At 45.1% G+C, this 27,596-nt stretch overlaps 1 protein-coding gene across 2 annotated transcripts in view; it reads right to left on the minus strand.

Moving 5' to 3' along the window:
* Positions 1-6,792: 6,792 nt before the first annotated feature.
* Ly86 (lymphocyte antigen 86) overlaps positions 6,793-27,596 on the minus strand; it is a 61,704-nt gene continuing 40,900 nt past the window's right edge. Inside the window, exons 4-5 of one of the 2 annotated variants that reach the window (XM_041632807.1) lie at positions 15,252-15,304; positions 6,793-9,565 (exon numbers count right to left, since the gene is read on the minus strand). In XM_041632807.1, coding sequence (XP_041488741.1) covers positions 9,482-9,565; positions 15,252-15,304 — 137 coding nt within the window. In that variant the 3' untranslated portion in view covers positions 6,793-9,481. Of the gene's footprint in view, positions 9,566-15,251; positions 15,305-19,415; positions 19,625-27,596 lie in introns of those variants that run through there. The other variant, XM_041632806.1, reaches the window with a different exon arrangement.

Genomic DNA, 27,596 nt, shown 5'->3' on the forward strand with positions numbered 1-27,596 from the left:
ATTCATTGTGCGTTGTGTGTGTGTGCATGAGTGTGTGTGTAGCTCCACAGTGGGTGTGTGAAGGTCAGAGGATAGCTTGTATAACTTGTAGGAGTCATTTGTCTCCTTCAATAATGTGGATCCCAGGAGTTGAACTCAGGATGCCAGGCTTGGAAACAAGTTTCTTAACCTTCTGAGCCATCTTGGCAGCCCTGAGAGTGAGTCTTTTTCTTTAATCTTTAAATGTGACTTATTTTTAGTGTGTGAAAGTCTTCTTGACACTTCCAAGCTGCTCTTGTTTCTCGTGTGGCATAAATGTTGACAGGAAAAACAGAGGATCTACCATGGCACTCAAACTCTACAGACCAGCAAGAACTAAGAGAGCTGGTGGAAGCTTGTGTTTCTGAAAATGTATAACTCCTGACCCCTCCACCCCGCCCCCAACTCAACAGGAGAGCACACTGTGAAGAAAGGTCACAGGTTTCTGAGCCTCAGACTTCATCCCTCAACTGACAGAGCCAGTAGGCAAGGCCAAGTCAACTCTGTCTTAGTGCCAGCTAGACCAAGCCAAGCTAGACACGCCTCATTTTATACCAGAAAGCCACCGAGATGTGCACTAGATACCATCTTGTCGGGGAGGCTCTGCACCAATGGAAAATGAGACAGACTTTCCCTCTAAATGAACCCCAGAGGGGCTGCTGCAGTTACTGTATCTACTCAGATAGAAAAGTAGGCTGAACCGGGAGCCACATGGAGGGAACTCAGAGGGAAATTCAGACTGTACAGACCCAATCAGACTGAGTATAAATTTGCAGCCTGGAGACACTCATATCATAAATGAACAGTGTACCTTTGGTTTATAAAAGCGCATAACTCATCAGCCCCCTGCTCCAACACTCAAGCAGTCTTTGCACATTGGAGTTTGACTTGAGTTTTATCCAGCAAATAAGGTGAGGAGCTCATGCATTTGAGAACTCAGAGACCAAAGGTCTGAGCCTCCAGCTCCTTTCCATGAGGTGATACTCTGCTTTTGGGATGATACATCTAGAAATTAAAATTTCATATTTTCTATGGAATAGCTAGTGCTCCAGGAAGTGTCCTCCCTGAACTGTGGAAAGGACTACTCATAAAATTAGAATGTTGGGTTCATTTACTTGCTTGGAAAGTATTGCTCGTGGCTGAAATGCTTGAAGAGATAATTGGTGTAATTAATTAATTTGGTTTTTGGTTTTTCGAGACAGGGTTTCTCTGTGTAGCCCTGGCTTTTCTGGAACTCACTCTTTAGATGAGGCTGGTTTTGAACTCACAGAGATCCACCTGCCTCTGCCTCCTGAGTGCTGGGATTAAAGGTGTGCGCCACCACTGCCCTGGTGTAATTTAGTCCCAGAATCTGAGACCTTACCAGTTTAACATACCAACTAAGGTATCATGTCCATGACAAGGTTGGGACTTAAATTTTCACTCTATCTCAATTCCCATTTTACACAAGGGCCCAGAGTTCCAGCCCCTATCCTCATTTGTAGTGTGAGAAACCAGCGCCCTGCTGGAATGCTGATAAATGACCATGGACTTTTATTCTCTTGCAGGGTAAACAGGACTTTTTATTTTTGTTGGTCCAGTTTTCAGAGACACAAACTTTGATTCCTCTTTTTTATTAAGCTCTGCTGGGGGAAATTTCTGCTGCATCTGTACTTGGGTTAAATAAATGCTGACTTGGGGCTGGAGAGATAGCTCAGGGGTTCAAAGCACTTGTTGCTCTTCCAGAGGACCTAGGTTCAGTTCCCAGTACCCCTGTGGCTGTTTACCACCATGTGTAGTTCCCTTCTAGGGAATCTGATGCCCTCTTTTGGTCTCTGTAGGCAGTGTGTGTGTGTGTGTGTGTGTGTGTGTGTGTGTGCAGACAAATGTTCATACATACAAAATGAATCTTAAGAATTTTTTTTAAAATGCTGACTTCAGGAGCATTGTTTTTGAGTTAAATGCTAGCCCTCACTGCTGTACTCTGGATACCACAGAGAAGAGGGAGCAAGCAGATGTGTTCTTTTTTGTCTAACTTATTTCTCTGGACACATTGTCTTCAAGATTCACATTCTGAGAATATACCAAAATTTCCTTCCTTTTAAAGGAAGAATAACTGTCCATTGAATGCAGATATCATGCTAGTTTCATCACTAGTGACTGCTTCTACCTTTGGTTATAATGCTGCCATGAACAGGAGGGGACAAATGACTGTTCATGTTCCCAATTTCATTTTAATGAGGGGGTGGGTAAATTCCCAGGAATGGAACCGTATAAAGATTTCTATGCTTACTCTACCTCTTCAGACAAAGACACCACTTCTCTGTCCTGGACTAGACACAGTCAAGCTTATTTGGATGGCTCTTAGCAGCAACGATATTAAATATTTTAATTGGACTTTGAAAAGAATTTCCTTTTAGAACACCTAGGCAGAGTCTTCCAAGAGCTTAGCCCTTCCTCTGGCCTGAATCTGCCAGTATGGATTGGTGACAAAACAGAATGGCTTCCCAAATGGCCAAATCCCTCTTCCTGGTGCCTGTTACTTATATAGTAAAGAAACTTTGGATGTTCAGGGGATCCTGGGTTACCCAGATGGGACAGCCGTCATCATGAGGGTCCCTAGAGGTGATGTGGAGATAGGAACTGTTGCTGTTAGAACCATGTTATGGATTAAATTGTAAATCACTACACCTACAAAGAGGGGGAAAAAAAGCCAACATCTTTTTTACAGTGATGTTGATTACAGTGGGATGTGGCTGCTCAGTACAAGCAAAGCAAAGCAGAATGCTGTGGGAATCAAGAAGAATGGTCCAGCCTGGACATCAGGGAAGGACAGTTTCCCAGAAGGACTGTCCACATGAGTTGGAGCAGGTGTTTACAAAGAGGGGAAAAGAGAAAGACTTTTATGGGGTCAATGGAGAGAAGATTTTTGTTGTTGTTGTTATAACAGACCAATCTCAGGTCCAAATAAATCTAAAGAAAGATGGCAAGGAAGGTAAAGGGGAAGGTTAGAAGAGAAGCTGATGTGTTTGCTTTACTCAAGTGTTTTCTAGAGAGAAACTTTTAATTAGGATGTTTCCTTATGAAAACTTGGGTGATGATTTGGGCTAGGAGAGAGTAGCGTGGTGATGAGGTCAAGGAGCAGGAATCACAGGACAGACTGACTTCTTGAAGGTAGACCGTTTTCTTCACCTAGTCCCATCCATCAGCACGTGCCATGAGATTAGAGATTTCAGAGCTTGATCTGGGCTGCTGGGGAAGAGATACAGGCTGTGTAGGACTGCCTAGGACCTCTGGCCAACAGATGGTATAAGGCCTGGAGTCTACCTGGTCAGGCTGTGTATCTTGGTAAACATCTCTTTGACTGGAGGTACCATTTAGATGCTCAGTAATTTAGATGCTGGTGTCTCTTGGTCTGCATAGAAGGGTCACCTTTCTCTAATATGCCACCTATGTTAGTTTGTTTTACATCACAGACCTGCTAGCATCATTTCCCCCAGAAATCAGCCTGCCACAGCTCCCTCTGGGACAGAGAGTTGTTAAAGCACACTATGGCCCTTACAGCTGTGAGCAAGCACAAAGTAACCTTGAATTATGGCTTTATTCTCATCACAATATGACCTCTATCCTATGTGCTACAAGTCACAGAATATGGAGCTGGCCCACTCGGTCTTCCCACTCTTACCCCATCCACAGAAAACCTATGGGAGCCAGACCTCTCATTGTCCTTTCAGGACACCAATGTTCTGTCTAGAGTGCAATGCCCCAACTCTCCTATTGCTCCTCTACCTCCAGGCCTCACATGACTGTGTATGGCCATGAACCTGTAACTTTCCTAATGCTCTCCCTGCTCAAGGTCTTGACTGTCTATGGCCTGAGCCTTCATATAGCTTTTGACTCATGCACATAAGGCCAGGGTTATCTATCTCCTTTCTTTGTAATGTTTCCTTTTCTTTCCTTCTTTCCTTCTTTCCTTCCTTCCTTCCTTCTTTCCTTCCTTTCTTCCTTCATTCTTTTTCAGCATAGGAAGTCTGGGGCACAATGATTCTCTGAATAATTAGCTAACAATGTTTATTATAAATATTGTCTACAAAGTTCTCTATAAATTCCATTTTTAGACTGGAAAGATAGTTCAGTGGTTAAGAGCACTGGCTGCTCTATCAGAAGACCAGGGTTCAATTCCCAGCATCCACATGCAACTCACAACTGTGTGTAGCTCCAGTTCCAGGGGATCCAACACCCTCACGCCAATCAATGCACATAAAATAAAATAAACTGCCAAATTCCATTCTTGTCATATCCTTAAAATTAAATACTTGGTAAATTTTTCCAAATTTGAAATTTCTTCTTCCACCTCACAGATTGATATGGAGTGAGGTAAGGGGACAGACTATAGGACTTGGGGTGCCCTTCGACTCAAAGCAGCACAAATCATCAGGTCTGAGGCTTAATGTCAGCAGAGGGAGGAAGGGGCTCTGACAGAAGTTTGTGTGCCTCAGAGCAGAGGGAAGCACAGCAGTGTGGGCGTTTTAAGTGGACTTCCAGATGGCAGTAGGGGCGAGTAGGAGGAGCTGGTGGGGGCAGTGGAGCACATGGGGAGGAAATGGGATCCTCATTCTGTTGGAGATCCAAGTGGGGTGGGTGGGAATCCCATTCATCAGGGACGCTGGGATTTCAGATGTGCTTGTAGTCTATGGTTGCTGTCAAGATTCTTGAACAAGGGCGGCCGTTGAGCTGTCACTTACTCTCCTGGATGTCATGGAACATCTTTAGGGGCTCTTCACTTTCTACCTTTGCTGTCCCTAGGAGCCTTATGCCATCATAATAGTACTCTTCTTATTCTGTCCTTTAACATCCTCTTCCCTAGGCTGTTGTTCAAGGTCTTGAAGCTCCCTAAAGGTCAGGTCTCATTGCTGGTGTCTTTATTGGAAGTAGCCTTGCACCCTTGCTCAGGCCTGGCTTATCCCTTTTCTTCTTTGTGTGGCCCTCACCCCCAGATTCATGTAACATGCATTACTCACCTATCAGTGGGTGCCCCACAGAATGCTGTATGTGTGTTAGCCCTTCTCCAAGTCAACTGGGAAGACCCCAGATTTGATGTTCAGTTTCTTACAGTAAGGAAGATACAATAGCTGGGAGTGGCTCTGATGGCTGTTAGCTCACATCTGGGTAGATCAGGGAGCAAAAATAAGACAAGAAATAGGGGCAGGCTATAACTTCAAGGCCCACCCACCAGTGTCCTAATTCCCCCGGCTATGCTCCACTTCTTAAAAATGTCACAGACCTCTCAAAACAGCGTTATTTTGTGTCCAAGCACACAAAACTGGGTTGATATAGAAATCTTTTTTCCTCAGGAGCAAAAAGACCAAGGTATTGAAATAAAGAACATACCCATTTGTCACACAACCCATCTGATTATAAAGAGAAAAAGATTATTTTGGGCTCTGTTTTGGAGGTCCAGACCATGATGGATGGATTGAATGGCTTTGGGTCTTTCATGATTGGCATATAATGGTGGAAGTATATGAAGCAAAAGGGAGGAAGAGAGTTAGAGCCCACAGTCCCCCAAGACATGCTACGGATGACCTAAAGGCCCTTTAAAGTCACCAGCATACCTATCAAAAGCATAAAAAGACCTAAGGTCCAGGCCTTTAACTCATGGACTTTTGGGGGACGTGCATGTACCAAACCAAAGCACATATTGAGAGACAACTATATTGGTGGGGAGGGAAAAACATCACATAGATGCATTTGAAAGTGGTGGGAGGCTTCTTTTAGTTCCAAGCTGAATAACTGCAGCTACGTGCAGACTAGAGGGGGAAATGACTCCTTTTCAGCTCCCACAGGGCCCTGCCTGATGCAGTGATGGAGGGGGTAGACAGAGGCACTGGCCTTGCTGATGGGAAACGTCCAGTTGGTTTACATCTGAGCCACAACTGCCCAGATGACAGGTGGTTGGTGTCATAATGAGGCTAAGAACCTTTCCCACCTCTCAGCAGCTATTTCTGGCTGTTAAGTAATTGTTAAACTGGCAGTTGCTACATTTGGTTCTTCACGTCTTCAAGGTGCATCTTTATTCGCAGGGAACGAGTTCAATTAAAATATACACACCTTTTCTTCCAAAGATCCTTTTGGCCTGGTTACGGTATTTCCATTTTGGGGGAGACTTCAGTTTATCTTTTGGGGAAAAGCATTTTCCTGCCTTCCTGCTGCTTCCCAGCTGCCGGGAGGTGAGCAACTCCTTTGGTCATGTACCTCTACTGTAGTGCCCTGGGTCACCACGGAACCAGAGCTACAGGACCAAGTGACTGTGGGCTGAGCCTCCCTTCCCCTCAAGATTGTGAACCAGACCAGTCTTTTCCTTGTTTGGTGTATTTTCTCAGGCAGTTTGTTCTCAGCGACAGAAAGTGACCAGCATAACATGTATCTGTTTATCTAGTTCTCATTCAATCTTTACAGGGCACGCATATATCATGGCTACACTTAAGAGATACAGGTAGAATCTTAGTATGGAGACACAGATCATCTGCCCAATGAGCAGCAGAGGAAGAAGCATCCATGATCGTAGAAACGACTGCAATCTCACACGTGTTCTCAAGTTCTAACATCTTTCTACTTCTCTCTTAATAGTAGTAATAGGAGCGGCGGGGCTGCGTCCCCGGAACCCGGCCGCCCCCACGGCTAGCTTTACCTGAAATAATTACACGGACACTGTATTCTTTTAAAGACTGCTTGGCCCATTTCTATCTAGCCTCTTCTAGGCTAATTCTCACATATTAATTTAGCCCATTTCTAATCAACTGTGTTGCACCCCAAGGTGCGCTTACCGGGAAGATTCTAGCCTACGTCCATCCTGGGTCAGAGCTGAATGGCGTCTGCCTGGGGGAGAGCTGCACGGGGTCTCTCTGAGGCGTCTTACCTCACTTCCTCTTTCTCCCAGCATTCTGTTCTGTTTACTCCACCCACCTATGTTCTAAGCTATGAGCCCAAGCAGTTTGTTTATTACTTAACCAATGAAATCAAAAGATTGATATATGACACTCCCACATCACTTTTAATCCTGGAAACAAGTCTTAGGTGGAGGTGTAGTTTCTACTTGAACTAGCTGTGATTCAGGAGGCATGGGACTTGAACTGAACCAACCAGTGCTGGCGCAAACTGAATGGTCATGTGACACAAGCCAGCCCAATCAGAACAAAGAACAGTCTTCAAGGCAAATCAGCTCCTGTTTTCTGTCCTTTGGCCAGTTTGGTGTGTGAAGTGTGCAGTTTCTGAAAGGCGACGCTGCCCGAGAAAGAAGCCCATGTTCAGGTAGGCTTGAAGAGATGTAGGGAAGAGAAGCAGGTAAGGGCTAACTACAGCAGACCCTGGGGTGTCAGTAATCACAGGGGACAGTCAGGTCCCCCTACATTTTAGACACATAGTGACTGTTCCCAGAAGAGGATCACATTGACCCAGACCTGTGCCTTACAGTTTCCCCAGGGCACTGAACTCCCTTAAAGGATACTTCAATAATATTCTATGCACAGAGGTTGAAATTTCTCTCAAAATATAAAGAAGGGTTGGTAGGGACTACGGTGACATCTAGAGAGTCCCAAAGAGGCCTTGGATTCTGGCGAACGATGTAAATATTTCTAAACTGGTTTTCTTTTTGCATTTCAGAGGTTGGACAAACTCCTGGCGCTTTCCTTGGTGATTTTGGAACAGTAGCAAAGTCTTTTTAGGGGAAGGGAAATAAACATAAATCATTTGACAGACACTGGGCATGTCTGGCTGGCCGTGCTCAGAGATTTAATTATGTACCTACAGGAATTCAAAGCAATCAACACGCTTTTGGCTGGGAAACCTTTTCCTTTTCTAATCCGATACAAAGACATTTTTATAGACGTTAAGAATGGGCAGATGATAAGTCCACCTACCTTTAACCATGTAGCAGGAGGCTCAGGAATACTGCCGGGAGAGGCTGGGAGGAGGAGATGGGACTAAAGCAGCTGCAGAACCTGAGAGCCATCTGTACATGCAAGAAAGGGAACGGTGTGGCCTCTGGGAAGCCAGAAGCAGGGTGGCAACTGGCTTACTTACTGAGGTACTGAAGGAGGGACGTGTGAGTGGTGTGAGTGAACGTACCCACAACTGGACACGACTTCTAAGTAGTTCAGGGGACTAATAATTCTGAAGTGGTAGGGGTAGTGTCTTTTTTCTTTTCCTTTTTTAAAAATTTGTAAAATTTCTCTGTGTAATAGCTCTGGTTACCCAGGGAACTCACTTTGTAGACCAGGTTGGCCAAGAACTCACAGAGATCCTCCTGCCTCTGCCTTCTGAGTACTGGGATTAAAGGCATGCACCACCATGCCCAGCGTCTTTTTGTTTTTAAGTGTATCCTAAGACCATAGTACCTCATAGGTAAAGTGTCCAGCCTTACATAATTGCCTGAATGAATGAGTGAATGAATTCAAGAATAGATACCAAGTGCTCTGAGGGCAGGCAAAGTCAGGCTTTGGGGATGCTAAGTTTGAGTCTTGACTGTCTCAGATAGCCGATGAGTTAACAGCTTGGCTCCTAGAGAGGTGTTATTTACAACTGATGTAACCTTGAAGAAAAGGGGTCTACTAGGAGGTTTTAGGTAATTGAAATTATTATCTTGAAAGGGATTGTGGGATCCTGTCTCCCTTTACTCTGTCCCATGCTCTTGCTGTAAGGTGACACTCCATCACAGGTTAAAGTGTAAGGACCACGGTCACCAGCAGAAACTTCCGAAACTGTGAGCCAAGCATCCATTTTCCCTTTGTTAAGTTAGTTATTGCAGGGCTTTGTTACAGAGATGGAGGGCTGACAGGCACAGAAGAAGAAGGGAAAGGGTATGTGGACAACTGGGGGGGGGGAGGGAGATGATGTCGCTCTTGGAGGGGTTCCATCAGCATCTCCCCATCATGGTCTTGGGGCCCAGGAGCATCAATGACACATTGTCTTAGAACCCTGATTTTAAGCATCATCCTCTTGGCTTTCTGAGGGCCACTTGTGCCGCACCAGCTGGCCAACACTTTTATCTGAAGAAAATAACTTATTAACCACAGACTGTACTAACAGTCATTGAGCAAGCCACAATGAACAGGTGCGGGTCAGTTTTTTTTCTTTTTCTTTCTTTCTTTCTTCTTTTTTTTTTAATCCCAGGCAACTGTGAGAAAGTCTTTCTAAAAAACAGACAAGGACGTAAGTTTGATGAGCTGTAATGATATAAGGAGAGCCATTACAGCTGGGACCCTGAGTCTACTTAGGGCCCTCGGATCAAAACCAGATCATTCCGGAGGCTTTATTTCATCTGTGGGGTCTGGCAGCATCTGCGCCTGGGTGAGAGGGACCCATGCAGAATTTCTTTGCGGAGCCTGTTTTGGTCATCAGTGTCCCTTATTATAGGCAGCTGAGTCTGGGGGACCTTGGGGTTCCCCGAGGCTGAGCTTGCTGTGTATTTTCTGGCAGGTCGTGGTCAGGAGCAGATGACGGTAGCATTGGCACAAGCCACCATAGCATGGTTTTCATTATACAGTTTCAGCAAAGCCCGGTATTCTCCCTGCGAGGGACACAGGTAAAGTGTTAGACACGGGATCCACAATATAATCAACCTCTTAATAAATGCAGCCAGTTCCTTTTCTATCCAAGGGCTGTGCCTCTCTGTACTCTACTGACCGCAGAATGAAAATACGCATAAAAAGTTGTTTCTGTGCCAAACACGTTTAGACTTCTTTGTCTTTTTAAGATCCTCTGGACAGTCCAGTATAATGATCAACATAGAGCTTACATGGCATTAAGTCCTATAAGTCATCTAGAAATGATTAACGTGAACCCAAGGATGAGTATAGCTTTCACTTGCTAAGCCATCTTTCTGTCGATATCTGTGGATTTTGGTGTTTGAGGGGTCTGGAACCCATCCCCCATGACTGTTGAAGAACAATTGTATTTATTGAGCAGCTTATATGTGTTGGGCATGGTTCCAGAATGCAGATAGATTAGACAACACAAGCCAACCCCTGCCCTGCATAGCTTGTACTTTACTGGGAGAGAGGGAAAGCTCTCAGGACCGCTGCAACTGCAGCTGTTATGGAGAAATTTGTGCAGGAAGAGGGTGGAAAAGACAGCTGGGTTTGGTGGGATTGATGTTAGCTTGCAACTCCAAGTAGGATGATCCAAGGGAGGCCTGGGAGAGAGGATGCCCTTTAGGCAAATAGACCTGAAAGAGATGCAAGAGAGTGCCAGGCTACTGTGGGGTTGATGTCACTGTATTTGAAAAACAAGACAAGACAAGAGCCAATGGGACTTCAGGGGGAGGGAAAGAAAGATTGGAAGCCCATAGAAGGCCAGAGTCTCAGGGCTGGGCAGACACGATGGGATTATTTGCTTCCAGTCTGAAAAAGACTCAGGTGTGACAGTTTTCTTGGGTATGTTAGGAAGATCTCTCTGGATGTTGTGTTTAAAAGAGGCTGTGTCATTAGCTTAAAGAAAGCTATAGCATTTGAAAGAATGGGCTCTAGCTTATGAATGACAAGATACACATGCTTTTATATAACGGGTGAACTTGTTCAGGGAAGCCAGGCTTTCTGGGGGCAGATGGAGGCATGGACTACAAGACAGGAGGCAATGGATGGGGGACAGTCTGTTTCTGCGGTTCAGGAGGACACTGAAAGTGAGCGCTAGATGTATCTGTGTTTGGGGCAATTTATGGTTCAGGTTGTACCAAGAAAGTGTCCTCATGTTTTGGAAGACCAAAGGATCTCCCACTTTCAGTTCAGAGGAGAGCAGTCACAGAGAAGTACAGGATTATATGCAGGACTTTAATTTGGGTCAAGAGGTTGTTGGGTTAAAAGGAAAATAAGCTGGTGGAGATGGACTTATATAAATAAGCTGGTGCTATCCTTTCTCAGGACAAGGAAATGATAGCAATGGCGGTGTCAATTGCCCTGATCTGGTCAATATATATATGCATGTGTCCTGAATGTCACATTGAACTCTATAAACACACCCAATTACTATCCATCAAGTACAAGATATGTTTTATGCTAGGGAGGCGGTTTAGTTGGCATAAAGTCCGATGTGCAGGCATAAGAACCAGAATTCATATCTCCAGAATCTCTGTAAAAATCCAGGGGTGGCAGTGTGCCCCTAAAATCCTAATGCTGTGGGTGGGGGTGGAGGGTGGAGATAAGTTGCAGGTGGACTTTTCTGTCCCACCAGGACAAGCTCAGGCTTATTACTAACTAGCTCTTACATTTTAAATTTACTCATATTTCTTATTTACACCACATGGTACCTTTTTTTAAATTCAGCAAGTTCATCTCTTAGCAACTCCTGAGACTCCTCCCTCCTCCTCCTCTTCCTCCTCCTCCTCCTCCTTCTTCTTCTAGTTCTGTTTCTGTCTGCAAGTCCTGCCTAACCTCTACCTGTCCAGCTATCGGCCAGTTGGTTCTTTTGTTAACCCATGAGTGTAATACACATGTACAGTGTACAATGATTGTTCCACAGCAACAAGGGGATCCCTGGAGATCATTGGCCAGCCAGTCCAGGTGAACTGGTGTGTTTCAGGCTCAGTGTGAGACCTTGTCTCAGAAAATAAAGGTGCAGGGATGGCAAGATGGCTCAGTGGTAAAGGTGCTTGTGGCCAAGCCTGACAATCTGAGTTCGATTTTCAGGACCCACATGGTGGAAGGTAAGAACTGACTCCTGCAAGTTGTCCTTTGATGTGTCACATGCACTGTGACATGTACATAACACACACACACACACACACACACACAATAAACAAATAAATGTGAAAGTGAAGATGGGATGAGATCAAGAAGACCATGGAGACCTTAGGTCTCTATAGACATACATACACATCCTTCACCTGCACACACGTGTATATACTCACACTAACAAGTACATACCACATACACAGAGAAGCAAATAAATAAACACATTTCCAAAAAGGGGAAAGATAACCAGGGTACTGAAAAGTAAATACTGAGTGGAAAGAATCTTGGCTAAAGAGGAACTCTCATTAGTCCAGAGCGATCTAGGTGAAGCAGGGGGTGTGAAGAGGCCCCTCATCAAAATGTTCTCAGCTGACTGCTCGTAGGGCAGCAGAAGCTCTCTGTGTGGCTATGGGCTGGAAGCCCTGAGCACACTGTGGCTGTTTGTGACCAGTGTGGTTAGCCCCTCTTGGGATCAAGGTCCCCAGCTGTTGTGCTGAATAGGCCTCTGTAGAATGTGTCCCAGGAGGCTATGTCCTCTGTTGGGTCTGCAGGCTGGATGTGGGTAAGGAGTCTGCCAGGTGTCTGCTTCCCGGGTGCAGGTCCCAGAAGAGGAGGCCCAGGCCCAGAACACTTGGCCACGAGTCTGGCTTACGCTGGATTCTGTCTCTTGGAGAACTGTTTATTGGCTGAGGAAGGCAGGGAAGGAGTATCCTGCAGGCACTGTAGATGACGACAATATGGTGCCCGCTGCCAACGGCTCTGCTTCCAATGGTGGGAGATAAAAATGGACTCAGTAGGATCTATACCTTGCAGCCTGAATTTTCATTTTCATCCAGGCCTGCGTGACGCAGTTCAAACCTCCTTCCATGCTGAGCAGCGTCAGTGAGTCACAGTGCCCAGCCGTGAGAATACGTGATCAAACGGCCAGCACTCTTCTGAGAACCATGCGTGAAGCCATGATGCTCTTTCTGGAGGCTGGGTAGAGTCGATGCATTTTCAACTTCTGCTGTTTAAACTCATGGGGAGTTTATGCGCTGTAACTCTGAGTTAAGACGAGGAGCATCTATAAAGCCCTTTACGTCTGGGGGGGTAAATTTCCTGCCCAAGAGCATCTATGACTTCAAGACCCCATCCCCTTCGTTTCATTGGAATTGCTAAGGGTAACTGATTTTTAAAAAGCCAGCCATGCAAAATGAAATCCAATTGTTAGCAATTATTACATCAGTCTCTAGTGGGGTATTAGAAGAAAAATGAGCTAAGGAAAAGCTTTCAAGTAGCAACAATCTGAAGAAAAGCTCCCTGGGAGAGTTTAGGCTGTGCATGCTAGGAGTGAGGAGAGATTGAATTTCCCTTCCTGGCAGAAGCTGTGCATTTCACACAAAGGCCCGAGAAGATCACTGGAGAGTTCCCAAGAGTAAGGGCTAGAGACTTCAGCCTCGAGAAGGATTCCTACGGAAACCCAAGAGGGCCTGTTCAAGACTGTGTGCGACAGGAGGGAAACCAACTCCGAGCTGAAACAAAGCTGCAGGGATTTCTTACAGCTGAAGAGACGCCGTGTCTCCTTCAGATTTCAGATGACAGAAAAGAAGCTGAAAGCAAGATGTTTGACTGGTTCCATTTTCAGGGTGTTCCATACCATTTCTTCTTCAGTAGCAGGAGGGAAATGCATGGCGACATCAGAATGGCTTAAATTCACACGTTCCTGAGATAACATTATTTTGAATAAAAAGGACTTCACGGGAAATGCTAAGCTTAGCTTTGAGTCTTGTTGCTGAATGCTCGGGACAGGCCACTTTATTTACTTGGGGATACCGTGGTGTGGCTTGACTGTCCTCATTGTAAGTCTATTGAAACTTAATCCTCAGCATGAAGACAGAAGGATGCATACACAGTGGAACCTTCAAGCGGGATCTGCCCTTGAGTGGATTCTTTCATTCACAGACTAATAGGGTAAAGAGTCAATAGGTTTTCTCGGGAGTGGGTATATTATAAAAATCACTTTGACTCCTTTAGTCCTCTCAAGTCCTGTACTGACTTAGGATGCTGTAAAATCCTCAACAGCAAGGAGATCCTCACCAGATGTTCCCCCTTTACCCCAGATGTTCAACACTCTGGAGTGGTGGGCTAGGTGCACCTTTATTCTTCTGTGTACGTGTATATATGTGATCATGTTTGTGTGTGCAGACAATTATATATACATATAATTTTATTATATATAAATCATATATATATATATGTAATTATGTGTATGTATGGATATAAACCACACATACACACACATATAATTTTATTATATATAAATCATATATATGTAATTATGTGTATGTATGGATATAAACCACACATACACATATATAATTTTATTATATATAAATCATATATATGTAATTATGTGTATGTATGGATATAAACCACACATACACACACATACATAATTTTATTATATATAAATCATATATATGTAATTATGTGTATGTATGGATATAAACCACACATACACACACATATATAATTTTATTATATATAAATCATATATATGTAATTATGTGTATGTATGGATATAAACCACACATCCACACACATATATAATTTTGTGTGCACATGCCTGTGGAGGCCAAGGACAATCTTGGGTGTCACTCCTCATGTGTCATCCACCTTTTTCCTTTTTTTTGAGTAAAGCTCTCTCATTGACCTGAAACTTGCTAGGTTGGCTGACCAGCAAGTCCCAGGGGTCTGCCTGTTTCCACTTTTCCAGCCTTCAGATTATAAGCCTGTGCCACCTCGTCTGGTGTTTTTAATGTGGGCTCTGGAGAGCAAATGCAGGTCCTTACATTTGCAAGGTGAGCATGTTCCCAGCTGAGTGATCTCCCTATACCTGTTGTTTATACATTACACGGTAAATAGAAGCAGACTAAAATCCTAGAAGACATAGCAAGACATTGAAGCCGTTGTGGTTTGGAAACTGTTCTTTCTGCCAGAAGTTAGTTGCCTCCTACACACCCTAAGCAACTCTGGCCATACGGGGTCCCCACAGACACACCCCAACTCTGGGCATTCTGGGTCCCCACAGACACACCCTAAGCAACTCTGGCCATACGGGGTCCCCACAGACACACCCCAACTCTGGGCATTCTGGGTCCCCACAGACACACCCTAAGCAACTCTGGCCATACGGGGTCCCCACAGATACACTCCAACTCTGGCCATACAGGGTTCCCATGGACACATCCCCAATCCAGTGGACAAGATGCCAGCATTTCAACTCTCAGCTGGGTCTGTTCTGGTTCAACCCAAAGCCTTCAACAGAACAGCAATATGAAGCATCAAAAGGACAAGGCCAGCATGCTAAGCATATCTCCTAATTATGGTACGTGCTAACACTTTCAACTATTTAAGTAAATTTCTCCTCGCCTGCACTTCCTCCTCCTCTTCCTCATCTTCATCTTCTTCCTTCTCTTCCAAGAGTTAAAGATTCATCTTTTGACATAATATTACATAACAACACAAAACAGAAAACCCAAACCTTACCTGTGGAACATCAAATCCAAGATTATTGACAGGGCCAGCATAGTATATCTGCTCTGAAAATACATAAAGCATAGATATAATATCATTCATTTATTTAAATCAAACCCCCAAACAATGTGTTTATATTATTTGTGGCCACAGGGATGTAGATCAAGTCTGGGTAATAAAACAAAAGTAGCCACTGATATAAAAGATTTAATTTCCTGGCTCCGAATGGATCTTCACTTATTTATGAACAACAGTCTCTGTCTGCATGTTACTTGTTTTCCAATGCCAAGGCTGCCAGCATGGAAAGATGTGAGCAGAGCGCTGCCCAGAGAGCGAAAAGAGCTGAAAGGAAGCGTGGAGGTCACAGAAAGACAGACTGACTGAGTGGTCAAGAGTCCACACTGGGGCTGGGATGCAGGAGAAACGCAGGGTGGAACTCTGAAGCCATCTGCTCTAAAGGTCTGACCGGCCGTTTGCTCTTTACACTCCTAAGATGTTCCAAAGATGGTTCTGTAATTTAAGAACTGTGTCTGCTTCCTAGGCCTGGAGGAATGCAGGGTTAATGAACTCAAAGCCTGAAGAGCAGCCTGTGCTAAACTTTTGCTACATCTGGGAAGAGGGGAATGCTGAGTTTTACAGGATGGTTGGTCAGAGGGAGGTATCTCCATGGTGGTGACAACTGATTAGTTGAACAAGAAAGAGAAATTTAAAGCTACAGCATAAAGAAAAAGCACAACGAGGAAAATCACCCGAGAAAGCAAAGGACAGAGATGGAGGTGGCTTGAGCGTCTGGAAAGATAGGAAGTCGGGGAGGAAATAGGGAGTTGGGGAGGAAAATTTGTGTTGGGGATGAAAGGGCTTGATTTCTAAAGTGACCAATGAAGGGTCTTTGAATGCAGTTGGATACCAGACCTGGAATTTGGGGGAAGAACTAGGGGTGCAGCTATAAATATTTGAGTCATTATCATGTAGCTACCTATAAAGTCACGAGACAGGATGAAGCCCTCAAGGAAGACAGAATTAAACAGAGGACGGAAGGCCAGAAGCACCCGGGAAACCCTCTGGCATCCAGAAGCTGGGAGTAGCAAAGCCAGTCAAGAGAATGACTGAATGGCAGAGGAGAAGGAATAATAGGCATGAAGATGGGAGGGAAGGGCTTTGTCCTGGAGAGAAGCACAAACACAACCCAGAGAAGTTCAGTGTAGGCTGATTTGTAAATTGGCCAAAGAATCAAGGCAGGTTGCCTGACTGGTTTGGTTTTCTCACTGAAGGTCACAGGCAGAACAAGGAGGCAGAAGGCCTTGGGTGGTGAGAGGCACAGGAAGTTATTCCAGTGTTCCAAGGACATTCCTTGAGTGGCAGCAGAATTCCTATAAAGTGCTGATAGGGCTTTGTTGTGAGGTTTGTGGCCAGAAACTCAAAGACCCAGTCCCAGGGAGAACATCCACTAGCTCACTGTAGGCAAGTGTTGGGTTGTAGTCACTTTTGTTACTTTCTCTTCTCTAAACACGGTGATTGCTGCTGCTAATTGCTGGAGGGTTCGTTCACATGATGTCATTTCTACTATGTCTATTAGAAATAAGTCTAGCCATGTTCAGGAGAGGTGAATTACTGGCTGTCTTCTTATGAAGACAAGAATAGCAGAGAATTCTGGCCCCTCACATAGGGGTGCTTGTCTTACTGGTCATCGCACTGCGTCACTGAATTAAGAACACCGAGTATTTTCCCTATGCTGAAAGACCCATCTTTCTTCTGACCCACTTCAGAGGCTTCCTGTCTCAGTCCCATGAAGACCTCCTATATTAAAAAGAAACCATTTTAAAACAGGCCGGCTGTTTGTTTTCAGTCAGTATACAAAACAATGGGTTCCACAGTGACATTTTTTTTTTCCTGTTTATTTTGAGACAAGGCTGGCTTTGGGTTTACTAAGAGGCTGAGGATGATCTTGATTTTCTGATCCCACTGCCTCAGCCCTCTAAGTACTGTGACAGCAGGTGCACCATCCCCAGAAGACACGTCTGCTTTCACACATGTGGTAGGAATTAGGTGGAGAGGGGGGTTCTATAGACATCAAGATTAGCATGGGAAACAACAACAACCAAGCCTTTAGCAGAAAGACTGGAGACCTTTCCTCACCAGGGCTCCATGGATGAGACAGAGAATGTGTGAGAACACACTTCCAAAAGCAGGGAAAGGTAGATGTTATGTGAATGACTGTAAAGTCAAAATCTAGGGTATCTGTCTGTCTCTGTCTCTCTCTTTCTCATGTTAAAATCTAATTTAAGTGTGTCTTTCTGTATACACGTGTGTGTGTGTGTGTGTGTGTGTGTGTGTGTGTGTGTGTATGTGCGCGTGCACTTGCGCTCTAGGGTGACCACTGAGGCTGGAGTCAGTATTGGATCCTTGGAGCTGGAGTTATAGGCATTTGTAAGCAGCTCTGTGTATTGGGAACCACATTCTGTTCCTGTGATAGAATTGCCCTTAACCGCTGGGCCATCTCTCCAGCCCCAACTTTCTTGCTAATTAGTTGTCTCCATTTCTAATGCTAGCAGTGTCCCTGGTCCAGTTCTTTGCACCTTAATACAGGAATCTTGAAATCTTAGCAGGTGCCCCTCTGGAATTGGGTGCATACCTACAACATGCATTATGATAGTTACTAATATTTACCCCCCAATTCCCTCCCTTCTCACCTGTCCTCCTGCTGGTCCCCTTCCACCCTATGCTTTCTCTCTGTGTGGTTGGATTCCTGTAGCATACATACTTCATGCCCACTTTAATGCTCTTGGATGGCCCAGGGCAAATGACTCGAGCCAGGAAGCAGAGATTGGTAGAAGGCCCAGCTCTCTTGGTCACTAGGAAAGTGACAGAGGGCAATCTTGCCCAACTCAGCTTCTAGACTCACAAAACAGAAGTAAAAAAATGTCCTGCAGGGTTCAAGGAGGACTAGAGTCCTTGTCAGTGGTCTCACTGGGCGGAGTGTGGTCTCCAGGAAGAGTAGTGTCAGTTGCCATTAGGCGATTATCAGTCACCTCAGAGAAGTGTCATCTGATGCATTCTGACAGCTACCGTGTCCCTCAGTTTTGGAAAGCCTTGTGTGGAAGGAGCTGTTTTTCCTTCCCGCATTTTCAAAGATGGCCACGTGTGAAGAATGCCGTGTCTGTGATACCTGCTCTTCTCCGATGCTCACTTAGTGCCCCAGGGTTTGCTAATTTGTGCTCCTCGCTCTTCACGGGTCCTTCTCTGCGAGAAGTTTTCATTAAATTGGTTTTCTATGCTTCACACTTTCAACTGGAGCTTTTTTGGAGCCCATGAAGTTCCTGAGAATAGCTACGAGGAACTCAGGGAAGTGACTTTTTGTTGTTAACCCGACAAAACAACACCTAAAATTAAACTCTCGTTCCTTCCCTTCTCAGGCCCTCTTCGTTTCTGAGATTCCTTTAATTAACATTCTCACACTTTATACTATAAAAAGATCCCCAGGATCCGTGCACCCATTTCTTCCTTTCCCTCATTGAAATACTTCCTTTCTGCCTTGGCCCTTTACCCTTTCTCTGGCTTTGCCAGGGCAGCTGTTTGCCACACACAGGTGGGCTTCTGAACTTGCAGCAGTGAGTTTTAAAAGTTATCTATGGATAGCTATGTGAATACATCCACTGGGAAGATAGCTGTACCAGGTAGTGTTTTGTCAACTCTATATACAAGCTAGAGTCCTATTGGAAGAAGAAACCACATTTGAGGCAACACCTCCATCAGATGGGCCTATAGGAAAGTCTGTGGGGTCATTTTCTTGAGTAGTAACTGACGTGGGAGGCCTAGTCCACTGTTGGCAGTTCCACCACTAGATAGACGGTCCCAGGGCATATAATAAAGGCAGGTGAACGTGAGCATGGAGAGCAAGCCCGTAAATAGTGTTCCTCCATGGCCTTTGCTTCAGTTCCTGCCTCCGCATTCCTGCCCTGACATCTCTCCACGATGGACTGTAAGCTGTAAGATGAAATAAACCTTTCCCTCCCTCAGTTGCTTTTGGTGCTTATGACCGGAGAGCAAAGCAGGATAACGTGTAAACACTCCTTTCTTTTCTTTTGAGAAGTCCACATTCGTGTGAGCTTTCTCCTTCCTTGTGCCTCTTTTTTAAATCTACAGTGTGCAGTACCTCTGCTTAATACTTACTTTTATGTGCTCTGACCTTTTCTGAAATTCTTTCTTATGGTACAGTCAAGGACCTAGCTTTCCCTGAGTGGAGGTCCTTAAGGATGCGGGTTTGCATGTCGGGGTTATGTGAGTCAGGCTGCGGATATCAGAGCTGGTCTGTTGCCCTTCAGCTGCTGGTATTTTAAAGCAGTTTCCATCCTGCTGGGCCAGTAGGGGGAGCTGGTTCTCCCAAGCTGTAGGAAATTATTGGCAAAGTGTCTATCAAAGACATTTCAGGCTAACCAATGAAATCAAACACTCCCAGTGTCAGCCCATCAATAAGAACACCTAAGAGCTACCCTGTCAGCAAGTTTCCGGCTAAAAGCACAAGACTACGGAGTCCAGTTTCCTCCCTGGGCATCAGATCTCAAGAACTGGTTGCTCTTACAGCTGGAATTCTGTGCCTGTGATGGCTAATGCTGTCAAGTAGACAGGGTCTGGAATTGACTAGGAGAGTGGCCTCTGGACAGATCTGTGAGGGAGTTTCTAGGCTGAGTTAACGGAGGTGGCCACTCTAAATGTGGGTGGCATGATTCTGTGGTCCCGAATCTCTGGCCGAAGAAGAAGGAAGAAGCTGGCAGAGCATCAGCATGGCCTTGGTCTGCTTCTTGGCCATGGATGTAACGTGGCCAGATACCTCTCCTTTCCTGCCATGATAAACTGTATCTCCTAAAGGGTGAACCAAAAGAAATTCCCCTTTAAGGTTTTCTTGTTTGACTTTTGAACACAGCAGTGAGGAAATTCACTTTAGCCCTGGGACCAATGCCATTCCTTTGTTTCTTAGTTCCTAGCTATTCTCTCCATCGTTAGTTGATGAATTTAATTTTTTTTTTAACTTTTAGCATCCATATCTAAAGGGACCCATGCCATACCTGTCCTTTCTCTGGCTTATTTCATTTGGCACATTGTCCCATTGTCCTCCAGTTTTAGCCATGGTCTTAAGAAATGATGGGATTTCCTTCTTTAGGATAGGAAACACTCTACTGTGTAGAAATGTAGAAACATTCACCCGCTGATGTTCCTACTTCTTGTCTACTTGATGCTGTTTTCAAGAAAGGGAACTCCTGCACTCTCTTGGTTGGATTACAGTACAACTATAGAGAAAAAAATGGAGATGCTTTTAGGACCATGATCCGACAGAGCTCTTTGTATGCAGGGGAGGCCTGTGGGTCTGGGGGACACAGCCTTTGCTCTCCAAGGGCACAGTGGAATGGAGCCCAACAAAAACTAAGGGAAGAAAACACTGCCTGTCTCTGGAGGGGTAGGCAGGGAGTGTGTTACTGCACTCTAGTGAGCTGTGAATAAAACCCTTCCCCTCTCCCTACCTCTGGGTATTCACTGATCCAAATCTAGACAAAGGTTGAGCGTGGCTCCTCCAACACAGCTCTTCATGCCAGCACTCCAGACCCTCCACTCCCCTCTCCTCTCCCCTCTCTTCTCCTCTCCCCTCCCCTCTCTTCTCCTCTCCTCTCCTCCCCTCCCCTCTCTTCTCCTCTCCTCCCCTGCCCTCTCCTCCCCTCTCCTTCCCTCTCCTCTCTTCCCCTTCCCTCTCCTCCCCTCCCCTCTCTTCTCCTCTTCTTCTCCTCCTCTGCCCTGCCATCTTTTCTCATCTGTTCCCATTCCCTTCTTTCTTGTTCCCCTCTCCCCTCCATTCCCTTCCCTTCTCTCTCTGTTTCTTTGTCTCTGTTTTTGTTTCTCTGTCTCTCTGCTTCTCTATCTCTCTGTTTCTGTTTCTCTCTCTGTCTGTCTCTCTACCTGTTTCTCTGTCTCTCTGTGTATGTACTTGTGTGTTCACCCATATGTGCATGCTGGGAATTAGACCAGGGCCTTGTATGTTTCTGGGTGATTTTACCATTGTCTTATAGAGCTCCTAAGTTGTTTCTGTTTCACTTTTGAGAATTTTTATTTTGCATATATGGGTATTTTACCTGGTTTGTGTACCACTTGTGCCTAGTGTGTTGAGGTCAGACTGTGTGTGTTTGGGGGGGGGGGTTAGATTCCCTGTAACTGGAATTACAGATGGTTGTGAGTCACCATATGGATGCTGGGAGTTGAATCCAGGCTCTCTGGAAGAGCAGCTTCACTCCTGAGCCATCACTCTATCCCACTTTCATTTTCTTTTGAAGGGCACCCTGGGAGTTTCCACTGCACATCTGCTTCAAGTCTCAGATGGGCCTGTAGGGGCCTGACCATATGCTTGCAGAGTATGTGAGGATGGGGGAGAGAAGCAGAAATCCAGCCGCCATGCCAGATCAAGGGACTGCCACCTGGGCATAGGATTTGGTGTCAGAGATGACATGAAGAGGAACTAGAAAATTGGTGATGTTAAACCCCAGAGGATGCCCTTGACCTAGGAGCCTCCTGACCTTGAGAAGGACAATCCTGAAAGATAGGCTGCAATTCCCCCAAACTGGTGATCAGAGCCATGATACAGTGAGGGCAAGCTTTTCCTCCTCCTTGAGTCCTCCCTCCCTCCCCCCAACCAACTCTCCATCACTCCTGCTTAACGTTAGGTTTTTGAGTTTAAGTCCCTCATTTCTGTATTTCCACAGGGAGGATCTCCAATGCAGTATACACCCTGGTATAAGGTACCTGCTATGCTTTGCATATAGTTTGTTTCCCTCCAAACCCATGTGATGTCGTGATATCAAGAGGGAGTGGGATCTTTGAGATGCATTTGGTCCTCAGAGTTATATAACATCCTCTTAAGAGATTGGTGCGCTGGCTCTGTAGGAGCTGCGCTGTTCTAAGAACACGTCTGCAGTACAGCAGAGTGGTTCCTTTCATTATCTCTTCTTGCTCCTAAGTCACATTATGAGGCAACATGAGGCCCTCAGCGGATGTGGGCATCCTTACTTGGACTGCAGAACTATCGATCTAAACAAACTAATTCCTTTAGGAAGTACCCAGGTTCAAGGACTCTGCTATAGAACTAGAAAACAGGCCACACCACGGCTCTATTTTCCTTGTGTACACCATCTTAGGGTTTCACTTGCTATGATGGAGCTGAAAGCGACCTGGGGAGGGATGGGTTTATTTCATCTTATACTTCTAGTTAATGGTCCATCAGTGAGAGAGTCAGGACAAGAACTCCACCAGGCCAGGAACCTGGAAGCAGGAATGAATGAGAGGACATGGAATAGTGAGCGCTGCTTACTGGGTTGCTTCCCATAGATGTCTCAGCCTGTTTTTTGCATTCTCAAGACTACTTGCCCATGGGTGGCACAGCCCACAGTGCACTGGGCCTGGCCACATCCATCATTAGTCAAGCAGAGATCCCACAGGCTTGCCTATAGGCAGATCGTGGGGAGGCATTTTCTCAATTGAGGTTCCTTTCTCCCAGATGACTCCAGCTTATGGAAAATAATAAAAAAAACCAAGCCCCCCCCCCCCCAAAAAAAACCCCAAAACAAACAAACAAAAAAACTAGCCAGCTCACACACCAAGGCTAGCGCTGGCCCAAGAAACTCAGCTGTTAATTCATTTGGAACTGGTTCTGCTGAGAGGAGTTGGTTCACTGACTTTTAAGCCAAACACCAGGAAAGAGAATTTTCCTGAGAGGATTATTTTCCTTAATAATAACATAAATGAGTGGTCAATGATGAAAACATATTGCCTTTTGCTTCTAAAGTCTTTTTGGTGACACTCAGATTTTAAATTTTTATTTTCTTTTCTAGATAGTGTGGTGGTTTGAAAGAAAATGGCCCCCCAAAGGGAGTGGCATTACTAAGAGGTGTGTGATAGTCAGTCGACTTCCTACTGCCTCTGAGTCAGGATGCAGGACTCTGGGCTACTCCTCCAGCACCACATCTGCGTGCATGCTGCCATGCTCCCTCGTCCTGATGACAATGGACTAAACCTCTGAAACTGTGAGCGAGCCACCTCAATTAAATGTTTTTATTTATAAGAGTTGCCATGATCATGGTGTCTCTTCAGAGCAGTAAAAAAACCCTAACTTAGACAGAGAGAGTCTTACATATTCCAGGATGTTCTTGAACTCACTTTGTGGCTAAGAATGGCCTTGGACCTCTGATTCTCTTGTGTCCACCTCCCATGTGTTGGGTTTTTGGGTTTGTGCCACCACACCTGACTCATGTCATTCAGGCATCTATCCTAGGGCCTCATATATGCTAGGTGTGCATGCTATCAGCTGAGTTACACCCCCAGCTAATACCCAGTATTTTGTCTTATCCCGCTGGCTGTGTGTAGTCAGGTGTCTTGGGAATACTTATTGGCTTCCTTTGTGAAACCACAGTTCTGCTTTAGAGCCCACAGCTGTACAGAAACCATGGTTACTTTCCCCCTATATGAATTATTTTCATTTTGGCTTAGTAAGTTCTACTTTGATATCTTCCCCTACACATGCAGCCAAACTTCTAACCGCCTTAAGGAATTGTACTACCTAGAGAAATCAAATGTTATTGGCAACTCCAAAACATTCACCGTGAACTTGCAAGGGATCATTACAAAATTGTCAAATTGTTATTCTCCAGGGTTGAATCAGTCGTGGCCTCCTATTCACACCTCTCAAGTGATTCAGAGACAAGCTCATCATCAGTCTTTTTAGATAGCAAGCTGGTTTTGAACTAGGAATGGTTTCAACACACGAATTACGTCATTGACTTAAGGCCAAATTGTTTTTCTTCTGGGTAAGGAATATTGCAAGCAGAGGTGGTTATTAAGTTGAGAAAGGGTGACAGTAATGCCCCCGTGAGGTAAGCTTTTGCTATGAAGCAATGCTCTGGCTTCCAAACAGAAAAACTCATATCTTGCACTGGGCATATGGGCAAGTGTGTGGTCTGGGGAGTTCTCAGTTGCTTGGCATTCACAAGTCATTTTAATCAAAGACACATGGAACTCAAGGTTCCTTGGATTATGCGTAACTACTTGAGCTCTTGACATTGCAAGCAAAAGTCAGAAAAAGTGTTGTTTTTTTTCTTGGTAAGAATTGCCTGGACAGCAGTGGTCCCTTTCAGATGTCCACATCCTGGTCCCCAGAGACTGTGACTATGCCATTTCACATGGACAAAGGGACTTTGCAGATGTAATTCAATGAGAACTTTGAGGTGGAGAGATGACCCTAGGTTTCCTGGATAGACTCAGCGCAACCAGAAGATGAGAGGGGGAAGGATGGGAGGAGGAAGAGGAGAGGCCGAGTGGAGGGAGCAGAGTGGAGAGTTAGGCTTGTGAGTCAAGGAATGTTAACAGTCCCAGAGACTGAAATGGGCAAGAGAGATGCTTCCATAAGCTTCCAAGGGCATACAGCTAGCTCTACCAACACTTTGGGTTTAGATTTGTGGCATCCAGATGCCAAGAGAACAAATCAGTACTATGACTTGTGTCTTCTGTGACAACTTGCTACAGCGACAGTAGGAAGCCAATACAGTGGTGTTGGATTAAGAGCAGAGGAAGGACCCAGGTGGCCAGCCTAAGACAGGGTCACAAGTGGGGGCTTCTTTGCATTTGTGCTCCCCATGACAGAAACATATTCTAGGCTTTGAGTACAAGAGAAAATATGAGGGTTTTAACTGGGCTGAGGAGTAAGATTTCTAATGCAAAGTACACCAATGAATTCAGAACAGACAATTACAAGCAATGCAGAGCCAAATGAAGCAGTAGGTCAGATTGGCCCAGTAGAACATTCTGCCATCAGCCTCCTATGGCCATAAGAGCTTGTACTATGGCCAGTCCAACAGATGAGTTGACATTTTAATTTACTTAAACAGAATTTAATTTACTTAAATAGAACCATTTTTGAACTGCCACATATGATTTGTGGTGATTTTTCTGGACAATGAAATTCTGGGTCAACACTAACAGAAATTCAACGTGAACTCCATGGACCGTTTAAGCTTCTCTGGTGGCCGTATTCAAAAAAGGAAAGGAAAACAAGTAAGGTGAATGAGATATGTTGTTTAACCATGTTGCTTAAAATACTACCATTTTTAGCGTGTAACCAATATAAAAATGAGGTAGTTACATTAATAATTCTTTTTTATTTTTTGCACAAAGTTTTAAAATCTACTATGTGTGCTACACTTACAATGCATCTCACTTTGGTCTGGCCACAGTTCAAGGACTTCACAGACCCAGTGGCTGACAGCTACTGCAGTGGACAGTCATGAAGGAGAGATGGAGAAGGAGATCCTGTGAGCAGTGAGACTCATTGGCAGCTTCCTCCCCCAACTCTGTTTGCTTTAGCTGTTCAAGTTCCATGTGAGAAATACCCAACTCCCGAGAAGCACAACAAAGAGAACTTGGCTGGATCCTTATTCTCTCTCCTCTTACTGTCCTATTCCTGGATTTCTGTAGAGACTAAGCATCACACTCAAATAAATCTTGTCAGTTGGTGGAGCACCTGGATTCCCAGGTAAAGAGATCTGCAGAAACCTGGGCAGGGATGGCAAGAACGTTGTCCTTTGTCGTCGTGATGGAGAATGCAGCATAAGCATTGAGGAGGCCTGGGTGTCTCTGGCCTGGGGGACTCTGGGGCCCTGCACAGCAGTGTTCAGGGAATGTTTACTTAGTTAAAATGCAAATACCAGCAACCTTAGGGTCAGCCTGGGGTAGAGGAGGAAGGGAGAGTTGTCCTTTTAAATTAGCTTCTTAAACGATTATTGCGTGAAAGTGTGTGAGTCACTGAATTAGATTTATGGAATCTCATAACCGGCTAAGGACTTGGAAAGAAGCTAAGTGTTGTCTTAGAAAATTAAAATTGCTTCTGGTCCTAGGCCATCGCTAGCCTTCCTATATTGGGCTCAAACTAAAAAAAAAAAAATGGCTGATGTTAAAGGACAGTTTTAACCCACAATTGGATCACATACAGTGGTACTTGAATTTGAGGACGGAGACACAACACCAGAACGGCACCATTCTTTAACAACTGGGGGCTCTCCTTTCATTTTGTTTAACACAGAGGAGTCTCCTTTTGCTTAGCCATTGCTCATGTCCACTCTTTTGTGGCCATTATTCCTAGGTCTGTGCTCTGCAGTTCAAGAGTAAAGTCGTTCTACCCATTCAATTAAAAGACTATTGCTTCTGTTGATTCTCCATGAATTTGCAGCAGTAGTGGCTGCCTAGGAAACCCAGAGCTACTTGAAGTCTACAGACAAGGAATAAAACATGAAGATAAGAAAGGGTTCAAAGCAAGGCGACAGAAATGCAAATGGAGTTCTCCCCGGGGATACAGGAAGACCTGGGAGACTTGGCTTAGCTGACCTCTGGGGAGTACTCGGCTTGGACCAAAGGCATTTTTCCTGCTCCCTGTGAGGAAAAAGAACTTCAGCTTCTAAGCCTCAAGGCTTCCAGTGCCTCTTCAGGTGCCTCGTTAAGATGCAGACTTCCACTCCCAGACTGATGGTTCCCTGGGGATTTCTAGCCTAAGTTTGGGAATCTGTCATTAGCTGCTTCAAGTACCTGCCGTGGATGCTATTTTGAATGCCTACGGTAGAAGCAAGGTTCATACACATTAGCCCACATTTTCCTTTGATCATCCAATGGGTTCAGTCTCATTTTCTTTATTGTACAAATGAGGAAACTGAGGCTCAGAAAGTAGGTGGCTTGTTCAAGGTTACACAATTGGTAAGTAGTTAACTCTGAAGTTCTGGCTCCAGAACCCACGAGTGTCCACCAGGATAGTGGGTCTCAGGGTGTGGTCCCTAGACCAGCACCACCAGTTTCTCAAGAAAGGTCCACAAAGGCATTGCTGAGTCATTCTTTGTCCTGAGATTAGCTAGTCACCCATAGTTCTTTAAGCAATCCCCCAAAACTTATTGGTTCACTAAGTTGGATTTTGGAGGTATCCTCTCTTTGGTCTGTCATGGGTTCCCTACCTGGGGTGAGTACCCTCTCTGTAGGCACAGTGGTACCCAAGGCTTGCACGTTCTCAGAATTCTCTTCATGAGCTTGAATCTTGAGGATGGTCCATCCATCTACAGTTACATGCAGCCTCCAAGCAAAGCTGATACCTGTTCAGTAATGAGAGCTGCCGGGCTGAGTCTGGCCCCGTTCTCTTCTGCAGAAGCCAGACAGGGTGATGAGGCAGAGAGCAAGACTTTGTCCCAGAATAAGAGCGCTTTTGGTGACATGCTGTCTGCAGTGACGAAATGACAGCGGGGATGAGGACGGCAGGAGAGAGCAGACAATTTTCTAGGTTCATCCATGGGA

Source organism: Microtus oregoni, unplaced genomic scaffold, assembly GCF_018167655.1.
Source record: "Microtus oregoni isolate MIOR12 unplaced genomic scaffold, Mior012 000042F_ref0000377, whole genome shotgun sequence".
Taxonomy (NCBI): domain Eukaryota; kingdom Metazoa; phylum Chordata; class Mammalia; order Rodentia; family Cricetidae; genus Microtus; species Microtus oregoni.